The sequence below is a fragment of the Lacerta agilis genome, chromosome 14 (assembly GCF_009819535.1).
Source record: "Lacerta agilis isolate rLacAgi1 chromosome 14, rLacAgi1.pri, whole genome shotgun sequence".
In the NCBI taxonomy this organism is placed as follows: Eukaryota; Metazoa; Chordata; class Lepidosauria; order Squamata; family Lacertidae; genus Lacerta; species Lacerta agilis.
The window spans coordinates 33,250,554-33,275,148 of record NC_046325.1 but is presented as its reverse complement, the minus strand read 5'-3'; the positions used below and the strand labels follow the sequence as shown (position 1 = coordinate 33,275,148).

The 24,595-nt window shown below is 44.5% G+C and overlaps 1 protein-coding gene across 1 annotated transcript in view; it reads right to left on the bottom strand.

Annotated features, from left to right (window-relative positions):
- DLX4 (distal-less homeobox 4) overlaps positions 1-20,305 on the bottom strand; it is a 31,238-nt gene extending 10,933 nt beyond the window's left edge. Inside the window, exon 1 of the mRNA XM_033170852.1 lies at positions 19,679-20,305. Within this exon, the coding sequence (XP_033026743.1) occupies positions 19,679-20,060 (382 nt within the window). The 5' untranslated portion in view covers positions 20,061-20,305. The remainder of the gene's footprint in view (positions 1-19,678) is intronic.
- Between the last annotated feature and the right edge of the window lie 4,290 nt (positions 20,306-24,595).

Genomic DNA, 24,595 nt, shown 5'->3' with positions numbered 1-24,595 from the left:
AATAATTAAAGGGAACTGCATTTTTATTTTTCCAGTTCATAAATACCGTGTTAGATTAAGGTCCAGTTAACTACAATAACAATCCCCCACCCTCTTTTTTTTTTTAATGAACACATCTTTTTCCTGCTTTGTTTTCTACATGGGTACTATTTCTTGTTTCTTCTTTTTTGTGTCTTATCCTACTCTGTGCACTTGTAATTTTGTACTTTTTAAATTTTTCAATAAATAATATTTTTTAAAAAAAGAAAGAAAGAAAGAAATCTGTGTTTGTATCATCTTCTTCAACCCTTGCTTGAAATGGCACCAGGAAAGTTTCTTCCCCACCCCCCAGTGAGGATTGTACAATCATGAGATTGCAAGACGTGTGTATACAATGATGAAGGGTGTATTTGGAAACGGGTGTTTTGTGGTAGCTAATCCATCTGTTGTTGTTGTTTTGCTCATTAGCATTTGATGCTGAAAACACTACTATTGACACAAACTGAATTTTCAAATCAGCTGTTTTGTAATGTATGTGTGTGTGTGTGTGTGTGTGTGTGTGTGTGCTTGAAATGTGGTGAATGCATCATCACAGGAGCTGGAATCGATTTCCAAGAGGGTGGTTGTAGGAATCTTAATCTACCTCAGAGCCCCTGATGCCTTCAAAGACCTGGATGATGCCATCAAGCAGGATTTTGGGGCAGACACCCAGGGGCCCCCCAGTCAGCAGGAGAGCCCCCCCACCTTATACAGTACCAGTTTTGAAGTGAACAAAGCATACCCACTAACTTCTAAAGAGGGTCTCCCCCCCCCCACGTATAACATTGTTTGTTTTGGTTTTTTGGTGGGGGTTTTCCAAAAGATTACAAACATACAAATACCAGACACATAACTCACAAATAATCCAGAACAGTTACAAATTTGCCTCCCCTCCCCTCCTGTTGTGGTTTTTTCTTTAGTTTTAGTTTTTTATACTGCATTTTCCGCATAACACCCTCTTTAGGTTATTCTTTTCTTTCTCTTAATAATCATTTTTTATTAAACTGCTGGTTTTAGGTTAACCCTGCTGATACCAGAACTTTTCAAATATTCCACAAATTTTCCCCACTCTTTAATAATTATTTCCCCCTCTTGGTTTCTTATTACACCTGTTAATTTTGCCATTTCGGCGTAGTCCATTAATTTGATCGGCCACTCTTCCTTGGTTGGAATAATGTCTTTTTTCCACCTCTGGGCAAATACCGTTCTAGCTACGGTTGTAGCATACATAAACCATTTCTTAAGGTCCTTTGGAATCTCTGTATCTACCCCTTAATAATAGCATGGAGTATGGAGTCTAAAATTACCTAGCTACACCACTGCAGTTAGGTGACGAAAGCACTCTGCACATGTACAAAAGCACTGTGTTCACTTGTCAACCCACAGGTGCAAAAACAAACCTGAAAATGCCCACTGTTCCAATTAGTCACTGTTCAGTTCCTAATTCCTAAATGGAGAGGTGACACAAAAGTCTCAGTTTTTATGGTGGGTGGGCAGGTTGTGGTGACTGCATGTGGCTCTCTGTGTACACTCAGGGATCCTCTAGTACTAACTCCTAGGGGCTGAGGTATTAATTCACAAATCTGTAGGGTAAGTCCTGGCTCAGAGCTGAGCCTCAACCACTAGCCCAGATCCCAGATCCCAGCAGATCATTATGAATCCAGATCCCCGCTTGTGATGTCACGTGACTGACAGGCAGACGGCCCTGCCCACCTGCCAAATTTAGCCACACCCTAGCACTTGGCCCCCACTCCTCCACTACAGCAGGATTTACACCATGCAAACGTTTACAGACCCTCCAAGTGTCCCTATTTTCCAGGGACAGTCCCAGATTTACAGAAGCAGTCCTGGTTTCTGACTGGATCCCGGAATGTCCCGCTTTTCCTTAGGGCGTCCCTATTTTCATCGGAGAAATACGGCATCAGCGTTGAGTGAGTTTTCTGCACTCCCACAGAACTACATCTCCCAAGACCCCTTGAGAGAACCTCAACCATTAACCTGCTCTGTGGTGTCGATGTAGTGATATATGGACTTCTTAATGTGCTTCTTAAAAAGATGCCCAAATCTGCTGAAGGGACTCGGAGCATTTAAACACTGTGCAAGTGCAAGGATTTAAGCCCTGCCAAAACAAAAGTGGTGCGGGTGGCGCTGTGGTCTAAACCACAGAGCCTAGGGCTTGCCAATCAGAAGGTCAGTGGTTCAAATCCCCGCAACAGGGTGAGCTCCCATTGTTCGGTCCCAGCTCCTGCCAACCTAGCAGTTCAAAAGCACGTCAAGTGCAAGTAGATAAATAGGTACCACTCCGGTGGGAAGGTAAACGGCGTTTCTGTGCGCTGCTCTGGTTCGCCAGAAGCAGCTTAGTCATGCTGGCCACATGACCCGGAAGCTGTACGCTGGCTTCCTCGGCTATTAACACGAGATGAGCGCCACAACCCCAGAGTCGTCCGCGACTGGACCTTTACCTTTAAAACAAAAGTCTAATGAGCCGCTGGGAGAAGAGAGGAGGTGACAGAAGGGCACCTCCATTAACATTTTACAGCAAAATAAATCTCCTTGCAGTACTGCATCAAGGTGTTTCTGAACTGAGCAGGAGATTAAACCTCTTAAATAGATAGAAAGAGAAATCATGGTAAAAAAACGAGTTGAAGGAATGAACTAGCAGAGCAATCTAACCCCGACCTGAAATCAGGGCCGGATTTAGGTTTGATGAAGCCCTAAGCTAGTGAAGGTAACGGGGCCCTTTATATGTCCAGCTGTCTTTCGTCAACAACAAACTGTCACTGTTTTTTGTGTTGAATATATGCTATATGGTAATTTATGGACCTAATAGTTATCTAAAGCCATTTGCACATAACACACTAGCACCTTCAGCTCTTTGGCTGAAACTGAGCAGAGTCACCACAAAAGGCAATTTTCCAGGGAAGCTTCGGCAACCTGTAGGCACCTCTCCCTTGCCTGGCGATTTCGGTGTGGTAAAAGGGTTTCGCTCAGAGCGAGGGCAAGAAACGTTGCCATGAATTGGCTTTGCGGTGGCCAGATCTGATTGGCTACATGATAGTGCTGTGACATCCTCTCGGTGGCTAAATCTCAGTCACATGATGACCAGGAAGAAGGAGCCCCAGTTTAGGCAACAAGAAGGAGGAATGATATGTTGAAACAGCTGCCAATCACCCAGCGAACAACAGCAGAGGAGATGAGCGTGGGGGAGTTTGGAGGACATTTTGCATGCATATACAAAGCTCCACCGTCAAAATGTGTCCATTTGATGCAACCCTGTGAAATTCAAGTCTGTGTCGCAAATATTACACACACACACACACACACACACACACACACACCACCTCTGAAGGAAATAAAATCATTATAACACTAAAGGGCTCAGTGCCGTGTTACATTAAATTCAAAGTGTTCAATGTCATCAGCGTTAAAAATAATGATAATACAATTTTTTTGATAAGCAATTTTTATTGGGTTTATTTTAATGCATAGAGGGTGCATTAAAGGACTAGGGAAGGAAGGGTCATTTAACCCTTCCCTCCCTAGTCACAGCCCCATGAAAATCACCCACCCTGCACTGCAATTACAGGTGAAACTCAAAAAATTAGAATATCGTGGAAAGGTTCATTTCTTTCAGTAATTTAACTTAAAAGATAAAATATATGAGATAGACTCATGACATGCAAAGCAAGATTCAACTTTGGGGTTTTCATCACCTGTACACCATAATCATCACAATTATAACAAACAAAGGCTTGACATATCTCGCTTTGCATGTCATGAGTCTATCTCATATATTAAACTCCAGTAGCTAATGAAAACAATTGCTTACATAAATGGACTTTTCCACGATATTCTAATTTTTCGAGTTTCACCTGTACACTTAGACAAAAAGCCTCCATTTATGCCAAACTTCCAACTTTAGAAATTCACATTTTCCATATCTCTCTCCTTTTTTTATAGCAGTCTCATGGAGAACAGGCAATTAAAAAATAAATAAATCATTTACCAAGTACAAAACCTAAAGATTGTAATGTGTGGTTGATCAGCATCATTTGCCCTCCTCCGTACTTTGGAGTTGGAAAGTCTAATCTGTTTTAACAAATCTGGTCTCTCTCTCTCTTTTTTCGAAATGGGAACAGAAAATCTAGCACGCATTCTCAGTTCTTTCCAACCCAACATTACTCTGCATAAAAATTCCAGACTTGATTGTATTATGCAAACAAAAAAAAAAATCCTCATTATATTCCTTGTTTTTAAAAACCTGCTCCTTTCCCCCCTAGGAGGAGAGAGTAATTGAGGAGAAGAAAGCAGAGTCCGAAAAATGCAAACAATTTCAGGAAAGAGTCGCTGTCCAATCGGAGGCCTTGTTTTCCCTCATCCTGGCTTGAAACTGTGTCAGGGGAAGGAGGCGAGGGGGGGGAGGTCCCTGGACAGTGCAGCTTTTAATTCTCACCGGGGTGAATTTTAATTAAGAAGCTCAATTGAGGTGCAAAGCAAAAGACAAGCTGTTAGGCTTAACGAAGAACACTCCCTAGGCGCCTCAATAAACCACATCCATGTGCTACAGTCGAAGCCACAATAGAGAAGGCAAACACTCGCAGAAGACAGAAGTTTTGGCAAGTCAGAGAAAGATTGAGAGAAGGGGAATCAAAAAGAAAAAGGTCGCTGCCTTTAACTATCAAGATGTGCATATGCACAGTTAATTGTTATATCTTTACCAAAGTGGCTTTAAACACATACACACAAACAGTGCTTTTTTTTTTCTTTAAAAAACAAAAAGTTTAGGGGATACTCTTATTTTCCTACTCAAATTGAAATATACTGCCCCTCAATGAGAAGAAGAAGAAGAAGAAGAAGAGTTTGGATTTGATATCCCGCTTTATCACTACCCGAAGGAGTCTCAAAGCGGCTAACATTCTCCTTTCCCTTCCTCCCCCACAACAAACACTCTGTGAGGTGAGTGGGGCTGAGAGACTTCAGAGAAGTGTGACTAGCCCAAGGTCACCCAGCAGCTGCATGTGGAGGAGCGGGGAACCCGGTTCCCCAGATTACGAGTCTACCACTCTTAACCACTACACCACACTGGCCAAACTTAGATTCACAATTTTTTTAGGGATATGCACAAAAACACACACATTCTTTCTGTGTGTTCCTGCAGGGCTTTAAAGCACATTGCCCTGTCCCAAAGAATTCTGAGAATTGTAGTTCAGGCCTCACCAAGCTACAGTTCCCAGCACCCTTAACGAATTCTACAGTTCCCAGAATTCTTTGGTGGCCGTGCTTTAAACGTTTGGTGTGCAGATGGTTTTTGAAACAACAATAAAGCCACATGTTTTTATGGCGTTTTTCAACTGGCAAACAAATAAAATGGCGAAGTAACAGCCTGTAAGAAAGTAGCTTGCTGTCGTGGCACAAAGATGTTTGTGCTGTGCCAGAGGCTCAGTACTGCTTTGACCACAAGCCTGGGGTGCATTGTCAGAAACAAGAGGGGTAGTCTAGGAGAGAGAAGTGGGATGGGACAAAATTCTGGAGAATTCGTGTTTACCATCGTTCACTGAAGAGCATCTACCTGCAATATTGCAAGGGATCTTGGGACCCATTGCTATTGTCTCTCCAACTGCCTACTTCAGTGTGGATCCCATAGGATCCCATTTGGGGCACATAATTCCCCTGTTTGTTTGTTTGTTTGTTTGTTTGTTTTAAAATTATAATAGTGTCTCCCCACCTCCATACACACACAAACTTCCCCCCATCTCTTTCCAATTTTATTTTGTCTGTTTAGGCAGGAGAGCTTCTCCACCCCAAACACTTTTAATCCTTTAAAAATCAAATGTTGGAAATTTAACTTCTCCTCACAACGCTCCCCGCTTCGTTCTCTCAAAACATCTTTGTGCCGACACCCAGTTAGAAGCTAGGCCCTGCTGTCTTCCACGTTAAGAGTGCATAGCACTGCAGGGACAACACAGACCTCTGCTCAGAAACAAGTCTCATTGAGTTCCACGGGGCTTCCTCCCTAGTTAGCGGGTACAAAAACGATAGCCTAAGTCTGTGATCCTAAATCCGAAACGCGGACAGGAGTTAAGTCCTACTGAAATCTGCACACTCATGCCTAAGTAAATGTACATAGAATTGGGCTGGAAAACTGCCGTGGTTGCTGGTTAGACCATAAGATTTGGCACCTGTTGTGGTTAAAAGCCACCAAGACACATAAATGTTGACGGTAAAAGCATATTAATAATACTGTTGGCGTCTTATGTTATGCAAAACACAGCCAAATGTTTTCCAAGAAACGTTTCCTATCTTGGTAAGAGATCCATGTTAGTTAATCTTAAGAGGGCATGATCCATTTCATTAGCATGAATGATACAGAGGTAGAGACAGCGGAAAGAATATTAAAATCCACCAGGCAGAGAATTTAGTTTCCTAAAATAAAACTCAAATCCACACCCAAATTCATATTATTTCTGGTTCCTATCTTGTTTCACCACCATCGTCCCTCAAGCGTATACAAATAAATGTGCCTAGGGCTACAATCTTACATACATCTACTTGGAAGTAAGTCCCCTCAAGTTCAATGGAGCTTACTCTCAGGTAAGTGGGTGCAGGATGCCTGGCAACTGTTCCCTGCCACCTCCCCTGTTTGCTCTGCTAATATTGCCCTTCCCTGTAGGGCCACTGCAAGGATTACTAGGTCTGTAATTACTATTAACACTAAGCAATATTATGTATATGCATTATGATTTTATTCGCAGCATGATTACCATCTGAATTTCTGTATGACAAGCTATACAGATGAGGATCATACCAACACTGCTTAATAATACCCAGTAATAACGTTTAAGAAATCTTCTACTGGATCACATTTCACAGCATATCTTTGCCAATTAACAGAACCACTCCACTAGAGTAACATAGCTAGAGCTCATCCTCTCTCATAATCTTGGTTTCCTAGAACATAAATTCATAACAAGAGCTTGGACATTTTAATCCTTTGGGATTTCTGTCTTTATGAGCTCATCTTGGTCACCTTAGACTCCACATTCTTCCGGGGTGTGTTACTTTCCTTTATTTTTTACAATGCAAGAGCTCTCTGTCAGAGCAACACCGGTAAGGCAGAAATTCAAATGATGCAGCTTCAGCCCATCACCGCAGTTTCCGTCTCAGAGAAGCTTCACCTGTTGAATTGGGCAAATAAATAAGTCCCTTTGGTTGTGTTGTATTTTCATATCTTGGCAGACCAACAGGTGGACTGGACAGGATATTTGAGCCAAGACAGGTGTGAGAATCTTCTAAAATGAGGAAGGGGAAGTATCCCACCCACCTACCCCCGAAACAGTGTGGGATCTGATCCTATGCATCTTTACCTGACTTTATGAAAGGGGCGGTCTCTGTCGCTTTTGCAGTAATCAAACTTGGAATGAATTCACCTGATCCACATTCCTCAGTAAAAGGATTTACAGAAATGTGAAGCAGCAACTATCAGCTGCGTCAGACGTCTTCTAAAAACACAGGTTTCCGTTTCTCCTGGGCCATAAAATTGAATCCTGTTTTTATTTTTCGAAATCCCCCAAATTCTGGTTTTATATGCTTTTATATGACTGGTTTTTATGTTGTATTGGTTATTTTTTAAAAAACAACAACAATACAATAATAGTGTTGATTTTTAATGCTGTACAGCACTTAGAGCTTCTTTTTAAAATACTAGTACAGGTATTAAAACATATTAGTATTAAAACATTAAATAAATAAATGACTCAAGCACTACAGTGACTTGGAAAAAACAACAACAATGGCAACTGGGGGAGGACACTCAGGCAACTTACAGAAAGTAGGAAGAAGCAGACCTGCCTTTCAAGTCTAAGGCTGCAAATTTATGCACAATGCATATACTCAGCAGCAACTTCCACTGAACTCAATGGGGAGCTTGTTCCTGAGTAGTCGTGTACAGTCTTGCATTAGAAAGCTGCAAAATCCTATGCATGCTTGTCTGGGCTAATTTCTGACTTAAGGCAGAACCACACTGCACAACTGCCATTACTTGGGAGTAAGGCCCATTGACTTCCAAAGAAATAAGCTTAAAATGGAAAGGCAGCAATCCTAGCAGAATTCCCAAGGTAGGAATTATTTAGAAAGGGTCTGGAAATGAAACTGCCAATAATATCATCATGCCCTTGTACAAATCTAAAGTGAGACCCCATTTGGTAGGCCACGAACGGTTCTGGATGCCTCATCTCAGGAAGGATATCGCAGAGCTGGAAAGGGTTCAGAAAAACACAACCAAAATAGAGAAAACTCCACTATGAGGAGCAGCAACAAAACTGCTAGCAGAAGTGCAAAGCTAGGCATTAGATGACCAAGGGGTTCCTTCCAATTCTACAGCTGGAATTGGGCAGGGTATAAACAATAAAAATGGGACGCGGGTGGCGCTGTGGTCTAAACCACAAAACCTAGGGCTTGCCGATCAGAAGGTCGGCGGTTCGAATCCCTGCAATGGGGTGAGCTCCCGTTGTTCGGTCCCAGATCCTGCCAACCTAGCAGTTCAAAAGCACGTCAAAGTGCAAGTAGATAAGTAGGTACCGTTCCGGCGGGAAGGTAAACGGCGTTTCCGTGCGCTGCTCTGGTTCACCAGAAGCGGCTTAGTCATGCTGGCCACATGACCTGGAAGCTGTACGCTGGCTCCCTCGGGCAGTAGAGCGAGATGAGTGCCGCAACCCCAAAGTCGTCAGCAACTGGACTTAATTGTCAGGGGTACCTTTACCTTTAAACAAGAAAATTATTCTTGTTGTTATTAATACAATTCTGTGATTCTAGGTTTTTTGCTTTCTTTTTTAGTTTTTTGGGGGGAACCCTAGAGTAAAGGGGCACATTTTGTGCATGGAATGGGGGAAGTAGATAATAATGATTACCGGTAGTTTTTCCAGCCAGCAAAGGGGAATAAATTTAACAGCACGTGGTTAAAGCGCAAAATCCGCTCCTGTAAGATGGTGTAGCCATGTTCACCAGCTTAGATGGCTTTAAAAAGGAGAGGATGAGACAAATTAATGGAAGGTAAGTCTTTCCATGGCTTGTAGACATTATGGCTATGTTCTATGTCTGCTATCAGAGGCAGTATGCTGGGGAGGAGAGAGGGCAATGGTGCAGGTTGTCCTATTTGTGTGAGCATCCCATAAGCACATGGTTGGCAAGCTCTGAGACCAGGAAGCTAGATTAGAAGGGGGTTTCGGCCAGAGCTTGTTTCATAGAATCATAGAGTTGGAAGGGACCCAGGGGTCATCTAGTCCAACCCCCTGCAATGCAGGAATCTCAACTAAAGCACCCACAACAGACGGCCATCCAAGCTCTGCTTGAAAACCTCCAAGGAAGGTTTTCCTCGAGAGCAAGCTGCTCTGGACTCCTTGAACCGGATGGGATCGCGACGAAAGGCTTACAAAACTATCCACACTTACGCACGAGTAAATCCCGTCGTAGGCGGTCAGATTTACTCCTGAGTAAAGGATGCATTGACTTCTCGGGATTGTCAAGCCCGGGAGACCTTCTTTCCCGGTAAACAAGCGTCGGTTCTGGCTGTCAATCCCGGAGTCGCAACAGATCTCAGAGTAAACAAGCCGCAGTCACTTCGGGAGCGGGAGCTTTGCAGGTGAAGAAAGTTATTTGTTCCAGGGCCAATAATTGTATGGAGTGCAGGGTGTTTGGTTACCTGGGCCCGCCCATGTGGTCCTCCCCACCCCTCTTCTTCCCCTAAGGAAATTTATAAGAATTTTTTTTTAGGGCTGTGCTTTGTTGATCTCAGTTAAAACACACGCACACAGTTTCACCAAGAAGATTCTCTGTTCAGTTTTTTCTTTTCTGTTGATACCAACACAACCAGTTAATGTCATCAAATAAACGCGATCGGCCTTGCATGGTTAAACCAAAATACCTGGATTCAAATGTATTAATAATAATAATAATAATCTCAACACAATATGCGGAGATGGGGACTCCGAATTTCACTAATTTAACTGCAGGCTGCAGTTTAACTTGCGAATATTGGGCTCATCATGAGCCTTTATTAAATATAATTCGCTTCTCTCTTTTTTGACCAGCTCATTCTGCAACCGTCTACGTGCAAATCCCCTTGAATTCAATAGGGCTTACTTCTGAGTAGACTGCTCCTGTCAGCTCCATTTCTACCGGAAACGGTCACCAAAAGGAAATGACAAAGCGATCTACTCCGAAATCGCAGGGCTTTTCTACTGAGAAGGAAGACCCGTTTGTTTTCTATAGGATTTACTCCCGAGTAAGGGCACGCTTGGTACGCAAACTGCGCTCTCACTCCCGTCGGACTCAATGGGAGTTATTTGCGCGTAAACACGGGTAGGAGCGCGCTTCTAATCTGCTTGAAATCGAGCAGTGCAAACCAGCGGCGGAGTTCTCCTGCGCAAACCCCGCCAAAGTGAAAAGTAAGCTCTCTTTCCCCTCCTTAAAAAAAAAAAATTACACAATTCTTGTGGTTTTATAAACCGGTTGGAGATGCCGCTTGTCTTTGATAGACGAGGAGAGACCTAAATAATGACCGCCTACACGCAATCCACGAAGTACGAGATGTCAGCTAGTCAGAAAGATTAAAGTACCGAGCCCTTAAGGAATAATTTAAGTTGAAAAGAAAAATCAAGGCGCCTGACCCTGTGTCTACGTTAAAAAAAAAAAGTTTAATAAATATAAACACGAAGAAAAAAGAAAATGGAACACCGCCCCTCCATTCAGTCTAAGAAAAGCCTTAATATTTCTGCATCAATTAGAGCACGCGTAAATCTGGATTCAGACCAAGGTTGCAATGCTATATTTAAGCACACATTTACCTGGGAGTAAGTAAGTCCCATGGAGTCAAATGAGGCTTGCTTCAGAGTATACAATGGCTGGGGTTTGAGAAGTTGCCATCGAAATCAATTGGAATTAAGGCATGACTTGGGCGATTTAAATTATTAAGACTGTATTTCAAGGGGACCAGATCGGTCTGGATCCAACCGATTATTTTAGTTTAGTTTGCCAGATTTTGCTTGGACGGCTGTGTTCAGTTATGCTGAAGGATCTGCTGGGTGGAGGACGTGGATTGGCTGCGTGTGTAAGGAGTAGATAGATACACGAGGATCGAGGCCCTCAGAAAGTTAAACCGGGGAAGGGGGAGATTTGAATGTGTGCGTGAATATATAATATATATAATTTCCAATAAATAATATATATACTATTATATTTTTAAAAAACAACAACAAATTGTTGTTGTTCTTGTTATGCTGTATCATGGAAATTTTACCTAAAAGCCTGACGTTTCCCACAACCAAAACAAAATAAAAAATTCCTTCCAGTAGCACCTTAGAGACCAACTAAGTTTGTTCTTGTATGAGCTTTCGTGTGCATGCTCATACCAAGAACAAACTTAGTTGGTCTCTAAGGCGCTACTGGAAGGAATTTGTTATTTTGTTTTGACTATGGCAGACCAACACGGCTACCCACCTGTAACTGTTTCCTACAACGTTTATGATCAAAAGTGTCTCTGATCGCGAATGGTAAAAGCCAGTTATGGACTCCTTTGAGTAGAGGAATCACAAGCGACCGACCTAAACACCGACCTTGCATGCACACAATTGATTTTAAGAGACCGTCTAGGTGACGTCTCGGGGCACAAATCCGCCGGTGGTTCTCCTGCAAAAATCAACCTCGCGCTCTTGCGCAGGAGAACTTCCCGCCGGAGCCTACAACGCAGGTGCCTCCCACCCCAGGCGAAGTTGACCGTTTCCCCGCTGTCTGTAACACTGGGATTGTAAATAGGGGGGGGGGAATCACACCCGACTAGCCGCTTCTTAAACTCTTGGTTCTCTAAAGCAATACATTGAAACACAGTATTGAAACACAGGTGCCGAAGTCTTGATTTTTAAAGACTTTAGAGACCGCCTTTCACTGCATAAAAACCAAGGCGGTTTACAAAATAAAACCAATACCGTAATAAAACCGGCTATCTGAAGTTTAGCAGAACCAGGGCGATGAATTATTGCCTGAGAGGACATGTAAGGTTTGGGGGCTTTGTTTTGTTTTTGCTAGGTGGGACTAACATACCAGCAACCACAGGTGCCCGTCGTGTTAATATATTGTTATTATTGTATATTGTATATTATTACTATACAACAACTCTAAGGATAGATGACTGAGTGGGACCATTGGCTCATCTAGCTCAGTATTAAATACAATGGCTGGCAGGGTGATTTCAGCATGGAGATTCTCTCGGTCCTGCGTAGAGATGAATAATAATAATAATAATAATAATAATAATAATAATAATAATAATAATAATAATAATAAAGCATTTATTCTAAGAGATTGCCATACACTTGGATTCTGTCACGCCGTCTTGAAATTGAAGGGGGCTTCCGATGCGTTTGGTAGAGAGATCTCAGGGCCTTATTCATTCATTTTCTAATTTAAAAAGGCGGGGGTGGAGGGGTGGCGAGGAGAAAGTCTGGAAACGAAAGCGCCCTTCAAGAAACTAACACGTCCAGAGAGGTCGCTCGGATGATTCATAGAACTAACGATCCGTCGAAAGCGCAAACCTGCAGCAACGATTTCACTGCGTGAAATCATCTTCATTTCACCATGTCAGGTTTTGAATCGAGATTTTAATTAGCCAGGTTTGAGGACGCTCAGGAATTGGAGCGCGGATTAAATGGAACCCTTGAAATTAACCACATAAGAACACTTTTCTCCTTAAGGAAGAGCTTGCTTTGCCAGCCGGGAGGAACCGCAAGACGAGCCCAAGAAACCGAACAGAAACGAAGCAGCGAAATTAAGCTGATATTTAACACCGCCTAAACTGCAAGCCTTCGGGGGGAGGGAATCCGCAGCGGGTGGAGACGGCGGGGGTTTCGGATTCACTCCAAAACGCGCGCGCACAAAGCCAGATCGCTGGCTTTAAAAACGACAGGTGAGCGATTTCTTCTTTCTTAAAAGCGCTCTTTAGCTCGGAATCGCCGCTGTTCCACTAAAATGATCCACAGGGCGATCTCCTGCGCGCGCTTCCTCGGAAGGAAACCCCTGTGCGCGCGCAACGAGGGTTTTGTTTTTAAGCCATCTGCTACTCACGTCTCCTTTCCGAAGAAAAAAATAAAACGGAGAGGTTATTAAATGGTTTAAATAAATTACCTGGGACTCATAGGCCGAAATTATTCCATGCGGTGTCCCTATTCTCCGCGAACGTTTCTGGGGATGCTGGGGTGAAGCCAAGCGGACTCCTGGCCTCGCCTTTTACTTATTCCAGGGACCGGTGTGTTTATTTTCTGCCAAGCTCTTCGGCAGTAGGCGTAGGATCATGCTTTTATAATAATAATAATAATAATTAATATTATTATTATTATTATTATTATTATTATTATTATTATTAATTTTTAAAAACCCGATTCAATTCGGGTTGTCTTGCCTTTCCATGCCCCAAAACTCATTGCACTGACGGATTCGGTTTTAATGCTGATTTTAAACGCCCTCACCTGCTGAAGCTTAAATATAAAAACATCAAAAGCGCCGCTATGTTGCCTATTTTCTTCTTCAAAGCCAGAAAACCAGGACTCGCCAGGGTTCCGCGCTAACGTTGTGTGTGGGTTTTTGGTGGTGTTGTTTTTTACATTGCCGACACACCGCAATTTATGACACTACTTTCAATTAATTTTATTATTATATAATTGAAAGTATTAATACCACATTTATTATTGTATTTGTTTTGAAAGGGATTTTGCAGCCTGTAATAAAAAAAATCAGCCTCCCTTGGGGGGGGAAAACATTGGCGTCAACTTTTATTTGTTTTAAGGGCTCTTGGTGAGTGGCGTTTTAACACATTTCTTTGTAGGCCGCCTTGGGAAGCTTCGGGCTGAAAGGCGAATCATTAAAATAACAACGACAACGGAATTATTTTCTAGGATTGCTTTTTGAAGCCAGGCTTCCCCGGCTCAAACTACATGCTACTCGGAAGCAAGTCCCACTGCATTCAATCCAACTAAATACACACAGGATTGCAGCTTTAAAACAACGCGATCCTATGTACAGGTCACTTGGATTCTCCCAAGCGTTGCGCTACTGGTCTGCAGCCCTATTCCTGCGCAATCTGCTGAACTCAATGGATTTACTTCCGAGTAGACGCGCATAGGGTTGCAAAGTTCCTCTTCTACAAGCGCGCACCCGTTTAAAGGGAAAGCGATTTGTGGAAAATTGCGCTCCGACGCACAAGCTTCCAAACCATTTTTTAAAATTGTTTTTATTAACGATTTCCTTGGGTTACAAAAGTACGTCCATTGTCTCCGTTTTCAGATCATAAAGTTCTTTCTACAGATCAGTTGTATTGGATGTGAGATATTAATAATTCTCAGTATCCCAACATAATTGATTTGACAGCCTTAAAGCTGCTGTGCAACACACTTTACCTAGGAGTAACCCTGTTAAAGTCCATGGGGTTTTCTCCTGAGAAGAACAGGAAGGTTCGACCTGCTATTCAATCAGATTTGCAGGGCAAAGCGGATTGTATATGTGCGCGCGCATTGTAATCCGCAAACGTGATTACACTCGGTGTAAAAAACAATTCTAATAAATCGATCACGTTGTTTCGCTAGACTGACGTGGCCACCCTAAACCCATTTACCAAGGAGTAAACGCCACGACTAAGGAACCTCTCCTCCTCCAACTTGAGAACTAATTTCCCTCTTGCCTAACGAAGAGCTCTGTATCATTCGAAAGCCGCCACAGCCTCCTGCTTCCAACCAATAGCAACTGGTGCCATCAGAAGCCAGGACCGTTTGACACCTCTTAGCTGACCGCGCTTCTTCAATAAATCTGTTCCTGGGATTTCAGCGGGGCTTTCTCCCTGGGAAGCACTTTAGGATCGCGTGCAATCAGGACGCAGCCAGGCGGCCTAAGACTTACTGATCTCAATGGGCGTGGGGAGTGGGGAGGCGTGCGACCTACCCAACATAGGGCTTTGGGGCCAAGTCCCACTGGACTCAAGAGGCGCTTACTTCCGAGTAAACGGGCCCAGCAGAGAGCTGGGAATCGCCGACAGATAAGGCGATCCTTTCTGTCTTGAGGCAGAGTTCTGGGTAACTCTGGGGGGCTGCAACAAGAAGAAAACCGAGGCCACGTGTTTTGTGTGTTTGCGCGTGGGGTGGGATGGAATCTATAGAAACGGTCTTTCTCCGCTAGCAGCGCCAGCCAGGAAGATCCCTCTTAATTCTGGGATCTTGGGTTGCATGATTAAGCGCTTTGGCAGCGGGTTGCCACCGCGGCAAGTAGTAATCATCGCCTCCTCGAACTGCAGCGCCGCGGCGCGTTCCAACGCTCATTAATTAAGCCGTCGGTGCGTGCGATCTACGCCGGCCTAATAAATCGAAATTGTTCTTCTTCCAAGCAATGAGGGCAGCTCTTGCAAATGGATTTCCGTGGTGTTGCAGTTCTGCCTCAAATTACCATAAAGACATCTTCTATCTCCCTTGCTGATCTTGACAGGTGCCAATTAAAAAGAGTGTGTGGGGGGGGGGGGTGAGGGCTGGGGATTCTAAGATATAAACAAGACACGCTGCGAGGAAACGAATTATTGGCTATAATTCAGGGCTTCTTTTGAACAAGCGACACGGGTGGGTGTTGAGATCTGCCTGGACTCCTCGTTTCAAGAGGGCAGCCTACGTTTCTTCGGGGGTGATGGAGAAGCACTCTGTGCATGCTCAGACGCACTGTTATTGCTTGGGCGGTCAAGGCGGCCAACTCCTCCCCATCTCCAGCTATTAAGATGGGAACCATTGCTTTGTCTGTAAATTTAACAGCATACATATTCCTTGAATATAAACAATGCATATTCCTTGCTTGGGCAGTGGAAAACGCAGCCGTGTTATCTACCACTCAGGCCCTAGAGCTGTATTGAAAATGGCAATAAATAACAAACATTCTGCTAAGGGCGACTGGAGATGCGATTTTTCGATTGCACCAATTCTTACAAGTTCACACACACACACTTAATAATCAAGAAATGAGTTAAGTCTAACTTGGATTTTCCCCAAGTTTAGCATTATGGACCCAGTTTCACACAAAAAAAGTTGAACACAAACTCCCATGGAACGGGGTGATTTTATGGGTTAATTTCAGCCCAGACTATCTAGCTGAAAATGGTTCAGCATATCCTGTTTCTAAAGCATCCTTTTTCAAAGTAAAAATAAATTAGTCCTCTAGCTGATTCAAGAATATTCTTATGCATCTTTTTAAATCTTATGCACAAGACATCATTTTACCACTGCACCCTGAAGCACCCACCCCCACCCCAATTCATTAACATAGGAAATGGGGAAGGAGGGCTGGTTTGGAATGTCCTCTTTCTAAATCACATTTTTTTAAAAATAAAATAAATAAAAGTATAAAAGCTAGCATTTCCATTTCAGATTTAGAACAAAAAATCTAAACAACAGACAATGTTTTCAGTTACAGCGTTCATATGTTTTCCATTTATGAACCACCGGATGGCTTTTAAATGTGTTTTTTTTAGGAAAAAAGAAAAAGGAAAGAAAGAGATCAATTGCTTCTTTTAAATCCAATAATAATTTTTCAAAACGCAGCAGGCCCTAAAACAAACAAAACATCTACAAATCATCCTTCGCAGTTCAGTGTCCCAGGAATGAATCCATCTAACATTCTTTTTTATTAGGTTTGGGAGCTCAATTTAAAGCCAAGCTGGTTGGGGACGGAATGCAACAAAGAAGCCCCTTTGCAATGCAAAACATGTCAGAGAAATATTAATATATTTGCATGCACTCTTTGGAAGAAACCAAGTCAAGCAGTTTCCTATTAAAGGATTCTGCAGAGTTTGCCTCGTCGACTCTGAGACGGCATCTGGGTTTTGTCAAAATTATTTAAAATGCTACCCAGAACGGATAGGGACTCATTCCAATGATATCCCTTGATAGTCAGAAGGAAGGGGGGGGGGGAGGAATGAGAAAGAAAATTGCCCATCAAATGTGTCAAGAAGGAGCTGTGAGTGGAAGAGATATACACACACACACACCGCAGCCAAAATACAACAGAAAAGTTTTCCTAAAGTACTGGGGATCTAGGTGGGGCCCTAGACTGGAGAGGCGTAAAGGTATCCCTAGAAGGAGATGCAGAAATGTGAGTCAGCATGGCACAGCGGCTGGTTTGGTTTCAAAGCCCAGCCAAAAAGCTGGACCAATCACCACCTCTCAGCTTAACTTATCTTCTTGGGCTGTTGTGAAGAAGAAGAATCATGTACCCCATTTCTGACATAAAGTGTGTGTCTGTGTAGCATCCTGCCTTGGAGCTGAGGAAGTGTCTTGGATCAAAAGGCACCCTGCCCATGTGCAAAGGGTGGACCAAACTGAAAACAGCCAGGGCTCAGCCCCAGAACAATCTAAGGGCTGCCACACTAGGCTTGCTGAGTAGCTGAACCTCCCTCATCCTCCTGTGGCAAGTGATTTACACAGCACCATCCAGGTACATGGCAGTTTTACAGAGCAATACAATCAAGAGGCAACAAGGCCTTGCCTGCAGGCGCTTTCGATCTGAACAGAGCAGGAAACAGGAGAGGACTGAACAGAAGAGGGTTAACAAAGGGTGATTGTGAACAAATGCACTTAGGAGAGCTCCAGCTTCATTTTGGTCGAGGGCGAGGACTAAAGGGGTTGCCAAAAGCCTGCGCACCACACATCTAAACCCCTCCTATCCACATTTGCCTATGTACCTTTTCTGCGGCACTTGTGACCCTTCTGACCATTTCCCAGACAGGGAGACTGAGGCAGAAAGACCAGGGCTTACCCCACACCAACCTACGGGTTACAGGAGAGGTGCAGCAGCATCTTGGGCCTGGAAGGACACTGGGGGGGGGATCAATCTCTCAAAAAAATTCCCTCCCCACCTCCAACAGTCCTGAGACATGGATGCTCCTGCCCAAATACTCTTAAATGTATAAGAATAATAGAATTGTAGTGTTGGAAGGGACCCAGGGGGGTCGTTTCGTTAAACCTCCTGCGATCAGGCAGCTTCAAACACATTTGAAGACGACCGTAATGATTTAAAAACCCAAAAAACAACAACCAAGAAACCAAATACTATCCTATTTATAAAGGGTGTCGGGAGCAGAGGAACTTATCTCCAGTGACTCCAAGACCCCAGTTATGCTCAGATACTGTAACTGCAAAGTTTGTTGTCCCAAGAGGAACGCTCGTTGTCCACAGAGATTTAGTCATGTCAACCTACTCCTGGTGATGTTTTTGGTGCCTGTCAGGTGGGTTGCCCCGGGGGCAAATGCTCTAGTAGCCCCTCCCATGAGCCTCTCTGCAGCTGGTGGCCAGGGAGAGAGGTTTATTCCAAGTAAAGTGTCTGTATGCAGTCTTGGTGGACGGGAAAGAGACCTGCAAACTGCAAAGGATGTGCAAGGAGCTGCACACCACAGTCCTTATACAGTCCCTGCACCCAGCCGGCTTCTGATTTGCATTTTAGTCTGCACCTAAGAACACAACTGAATTTATGAAGCTCCTAACTGCTTCTCTACCACTGTAGGCCGGTGGGTTGCAACTAACCACGTCCATTGAAATTAGTGGATCTCAGTTACCTATGTCCAACAGATCTAATCTGAGCACAGCAGGCGTTGGATGAAACCAGGTGGTTTTCCTAGAGGGTATACAAAGGGTAGAGTCCTCTCCAACAACCCCAATCATCACTGAGTGTTTTCCACAAGCGCTCCATGCTTGTTTGAGATCCCCACATTTGTGAATGTTGACTGATACAGGCCAGAAATCAAGAGTGAGAGAGACCAGGCGTTAAGCCATTGGCACATTGGACTCAGTGCAGGGTTGACACCGCAGGAATCCTAAATCCGATTTAAAGTCCGCCTCAAGTTCTCACTAGGCACCCCTCCCCATCCTCGCTGATGATACCGGGGCACGGGGGTGCCAACTTGAATAAAATATAGGGAGGGGGCAGGTAAATCCCGCCCCACATAATCGATCACAAGACAGTGCACGCACAGTATTTGAATGGGAAAATGCCCATTAAGGGGGGGGCGGACCTTCAAATAGTTCAAATACTTTATTGGGGGGAACGAAGGGACCTCGGCCCCTAGCAGTTGGTTCCTATGCCGGGACAACATTTTATTTATAGGCGTGTATGTATTAAATGCGTGTTAAATGGGGGTTTGATGGAAAGGGGAAACGAATTGACCAACAGTGCCAAATTTGGCATCAGAAGCCACCGGAGACACAGTGTCTTTTCCCCAAGTTCTGCCTCCTCACTCTAAAGCGCAGCTCCCCCAACGCATCGCTCTCCCTCGCCTCGAAGTCACGTCAAGGCATCCACATTCGCGACCCCTTTACTACGTGTCTTTTTTCAGACTTTTTGTGCTTGCCCACGGAAAACGAGGGCCTTGTAACCCCTGGCTGTGACCGGCGCTTATGCCAAGCCTCCTTACACTAGGCAAGCAAGACAAACCGGAGCGGCGACCGTGTGAACGGCCTAGCCTGCTACTCCGGATCAAGCCAGAAAAAGACTCCGCGTCGGGGGTGCTTTCGCTGCCCCAGAGGGAGGCTTCTCTCCCCTTCCCACCCTTTAAAGACTCCCCCTCCCCTCTCCAAGTTAGCCAGCCTCGCCTTACCCGTCTCCTCCAGCCTCGTCCCGTGTCCCAGGGCGCTGGAGGTCTGCTGGTAAGGCGAGTACGAAGCGCCGTGGTGGTGGTGGTGGTAGAAAGCGTGGTGGGGGCTGCTGCCGGCTGCCCCGGGGTAGGGGGCGTAAGCCAGGGGTCTGCCGTACGAGGCTGCGCCGGGGGGGAAGGCGCCGCCCCCACCACCGTCGTGCGGCGGCGGCTGCAGCGCTTGTAGAGAGTAAGGGGGCGCCAAGCCGGGTTGCTGTTGCTGCTGTTGCTGGTGATGGAGAGGCGGAGAGGGAGGTGGGGGGCCGAGTCCGAAGTCCAGGAAGGACGCCTTGGACGGGTCCGGAGGGCCCAGCAAGCTCTCGGCCAGAGAGTTCATCGTCATCATCCAAAGCTCGGCGGGGCTCGCGGCAGCCGGACGGAGCGGACAGCGCCCAGGCGCTGCCGCATCCAGAGAGGGGCCCAAGAGCTGGGCTAGAGCGGGGTGAGGTGGAGGGGACTACCGGGTTCCCACAGAGGATCGGCGGCTTCTGGGGGTGGCAGCGGCGGCGTGGGGCCCGGACAACCTCATGCCTGGGGCAGCGACTCCTTCCTCCTTGCCCAGATCAAGCAAGAATTAAGCCAAGTCCACCGCCACTGCTAATATTATTATTATTATGACTATTATGACTATTATCGCTACTGGTATTGATCACGCCGCCGCCGATGCTCCCCGATCGCCCACGTACAAGCGGCGAGCTCCACTCCTCGCCTCTTCCAAAAACAATAAAGCCCCCCGCACCAGCGCCCTTTCGCCCAGCGAGCTCCCCGCGAAAGAGACGGCGAGGGCGAAGAGCTGCCTAAGGGGGCGGGGTAGCTCCCTTTCCGCCCTCGCGCCTCCATTCCGCCGCCTTTCATCTCCCCGCCGAGCCCCGCCCACCGCCTCTCCCGGTTGGCTCGGGAGGCTCAGTGACGTCACGGAGCCCCCTCGGGACACCCCTCATTAAGCGCCGGCTTGAAAGGCTGCTGTTGTTGGGAGGATGAAGCCCCGCCTACCTCCCGCCTTCTCTCTCCCCCTCCCCTCCCCCTCCCCGCACCCGCGACACACACACGCACAGGGAGACTAAGTTAGGGATGCAGCAGGGACAGGTTCGGGCTTGTCCTTATTTTCCTCACCCATCTTGGAAAGAGAGGAAAGGGAAGTCCAGGGCTGAAATGTTTGTCAACCCTGGGAGTGGGCGTGGCTGGCTGGCAGGGAGGGAGGGAGCTGGCTTGGGGAGTATCTGAAATTTCAGAGAAAAACGACACAGTAAATAATTAGGTCCGGCGGGGGCCGGGGCTGAGACGGCGAAAAACGTCGTGTGGACAGGTTTGGACAAGTCCCCTTCGCCCTTCCAAGTCCCTCTGGGGAAATGAAGAGCGATCCAGATAGAAAAGTTTGTCAACACACTTAGGAAGGTGGGGGGAGAATTCCCTTAAGATTTAATAGTTAAAAGAGCTGCAGAAAGCATAATACAATTGAAAGATGTGGTGCCCTATGGGTGGGTATGGTTTCTCTATCCTTTTAACATAATTATGTTGAGTCAAGTATGGAACTGCTTGAAAGGTTTTCTTTAAAAAAAATACTATCTCACTGTTTTCTGTTTGTGACTAGGACTAAGCAAGGCTTCCTCAAGCTCGGCCCTCCAGATGTTTTTGGCCTACAACTCCCATGATCCCTAGCTAGCAGGACCAGTGGTCAGGGATGATGGGAATTGTAGTCTCAAAACATCTGGAGGGCCGAGGTTGAGGAAGGCTGGACTAAGTGGTATCTGGTTTTCAACAGCGTGCTATGTCACCAGCTAAACATCACTGTTTATTTACAGATATTTCATGGTTTCTTCTTCTTCTTCTTCTTCTTCTTCCTCTTCTTCTTCTTCTTCTTCCTCTTCTTCTTCTACTTCTTCTTCTTCTTCTTATTAAAGATTTCCTTGATTTACAAAGGTAGTGCAATGTCTCTCTCGTATTTTTCCCATGCAACATTTTTGCAAGTCAATTTCGTTTGTTGAGACGTTAGGAAGAAAAGGGGGAAAGAGGTGGGCGGGATGGGGAGATGGGTGGGGTGGGGTGACGATGTTTCTATTTTACTTAATATATAGGGTTTGGTGTCAGCGTAGTTTGTGCAGGTTCTCTGTTGTTCGCTTGTGTTCCTTTGGTGGTGAGAGAGGTCGGGGTTGGTGTAGGATGTGATAGTTCATTTGTGGTTGGCTGTGGTGATCTTTGGTTTCCTGTGTGAGTGGGGTGGGTGAGTGTTTTTGGTCAGGCTAGCCATATTGATCTGTATGCTGTCGGTAGATTTTTGTCATTGTCTTGTTGGGCTGGGTGTGTGATGAAGGGGAACCATACCGGGGTGAAGGTGTCTTCTTCTGTTTGTCCCCGTGTCAGTTTCAGCTTACTGGTTAGTTTTTCTAGTAGGGCTGTTTCCCATACTACTTGGTACCATTGGTCCACACTTACTCCTGACAAGTCTTTCCAGTGTCTGGTTATGATGTTTCTGGCTGCTGAGAGTAGGTGGATTATGAGTTCTTTGTGTTGTAAGTGGGCATTATTGTCTTGGAAGATGTTTAGTAAGACCAATTCTGGGGCGATTTCTAGCACTTGCTTGGTTATCTTACCTATTTCTCTTATGGTTGTTGTCCAGAATATTTCATGGTTTCTGAAATAAGGATGGAGGCATTGGTTAGCTTCACAGTTTACCCCCACACCGTCATTTTTGCATTAGCACCCACCCACCCTGAGTCACGATATATTGCAAGGTCAAAACTTATGAAACTGATATCACGAAATGGACTTCAAATTGGTTTTGGGTGTTATATTGCCCAGTTCTAAGACACTTCATGATTCAGGATATATTGCCAGGTCAAACATTATGAAACTGATATCACAACACGGACTTCAAACCGGTTTTGGATGATATACCTATATATCGCCCAGCCCTATTTGTGACCTATGGTTGAACAATAAGGCAATAAGTAGGGAGGGGGGACACACCTGGGAGTGAATGTTCCACTCCAAAAGAAAAAGAAAAAAACCTTTCTTTTTGGCCCTTGGCATTCTCCCTTGGCTACACTTTTCACTGGCTCTCCTTTGCAGAGGAGTGGTTTTTTTTGGGGGGGGGGGACTGTGTCCTTCAACTCTCTTATTGCCTAGGTGAGTGAACATAGAAACTAGCCTCCTGTACAAAGAAGGTAAGATTTACAGCTGTTGCCCCGCCCACTTTTGGCCCCGCCCACTGCTCGCATGTGGCCCCCTTGCAATAGGCAATTAATCCAAGTAGGCATGATTAGCCTTAATACCTCTTAATTAATACCTCTGTAGAGACACAGCACTAATGGTTTCATAGTTGGACTGAAATGCTTTGCACATTTATTTGAAAGTAAGTTACACCGCACACAGTGGGATATGCTTCTGAGTAAGGATGGAAGGCTGTGTCGCTGTAGGGCTTGTCTTTTTAGGGGGCGAAACTTAATTTTTGCTAATTTCTTTAGTCTTAAAAATATGTTTTTGGGTGCGAGGAATTCCAATCTGCTGTTATTTTTGTGACTGGACCACATTTAGCTTAGTATGTCTACATTTGGTGAAAAAGCACATACACTGCTTTTGGAAAACCAAAGGGATGTAATTTTGCCTTCTGAAGATGTCAGATAATGTTAAATTTATAATCTAATCTAATCAAACTCCAAGTGCTTGTCAGTCAGTTTTAATGGTTTCTATGCAGTTTCACACAAATTTCATTTACCAAGCAAAACTAAATTATATTAACTTAACAAAAAAAATATTTTGATTTCTCAAGTAATATTACAACTTTTTGGGACCCCTCATTTTCGGAATCTGAAAGCTGAAAAATTCAACACAAGCGTGTCAGTTACAATTCTCTCCATTTCTCATATTTCCAATCGTAAATTCAGTTCTTCACATTACTGCAGGGGAGTTTTAGAGGGGTGGAGCCTCTTCTTAGAGATGGATCTAAGTGCAGCCTAAGCACAGGAAAACTCTAAAAACCAAGAGGGTCCCTCCCCCCAATTTTAAAGCAGGACTCCTAGTGAAAAGAGGCTGGGGCACCTGCCACTTTTGGGGTAATATATGGAAAATAATAGATCTATATCATTTTTCCAATGTACACATTTGTTTTCGAGTATTTTGTAGGATATGTATGCACACAGTGTCCTAATATACAGATGGACTGGTATATTAAGAGAACTGCAATGCAAAATTCAAATAAGCATGAATTTTGAAGGAAAGCTATATTTTGATTCTCGTATTGATTTGGAAAGTGTGAATCTGATGCATTTATCTTTAAATGTAGCTGAACAGCATTCCCACCCCCCACCCCACCCCCAGCCTCATACTTCTGAGGAAACAGTCATAGGCTTATTCAGTTACCCAGTCCACCGCTCAAAATACTGAAGAGTATATGATGAAATGAGGAAGACAGTCAAATCATAATTTGTACCAAGAGTAATTAAGGGACAAGGGTACCTTAAAGCATGTATAGAATGACCCTTCCAAAACTGAGAAGATTCTGGGGGGAAAATACTCTTTTATCCTATTCTATTTTTAATTTCCAATGACGACACTAATTCTAAAATCCTCGGCTGGCTGAACATTATTCGGTTTATGTCTTGTGTATTATCCATGTTTCATTATAATAACAAATATTATTATTACAGGTAGGTAGCCGTGTTGGTCTGCCATAGGTAAAAAAAAAAATCCTTCCAGTAGCACCTTAGAGACCAACTAAGTTTGTTCTTGGTATGAGCTTCTGTATCTGAAGAAGTGTGCATGCACACGAAAGCTCATACCAAGAACAAACTTAGTTAGTCTCTAAGGTGCTACTGGAAGGATTTTTAAATATTATTATTATTATTATTATTATTATTATTATTATTATTATTATTATTAATA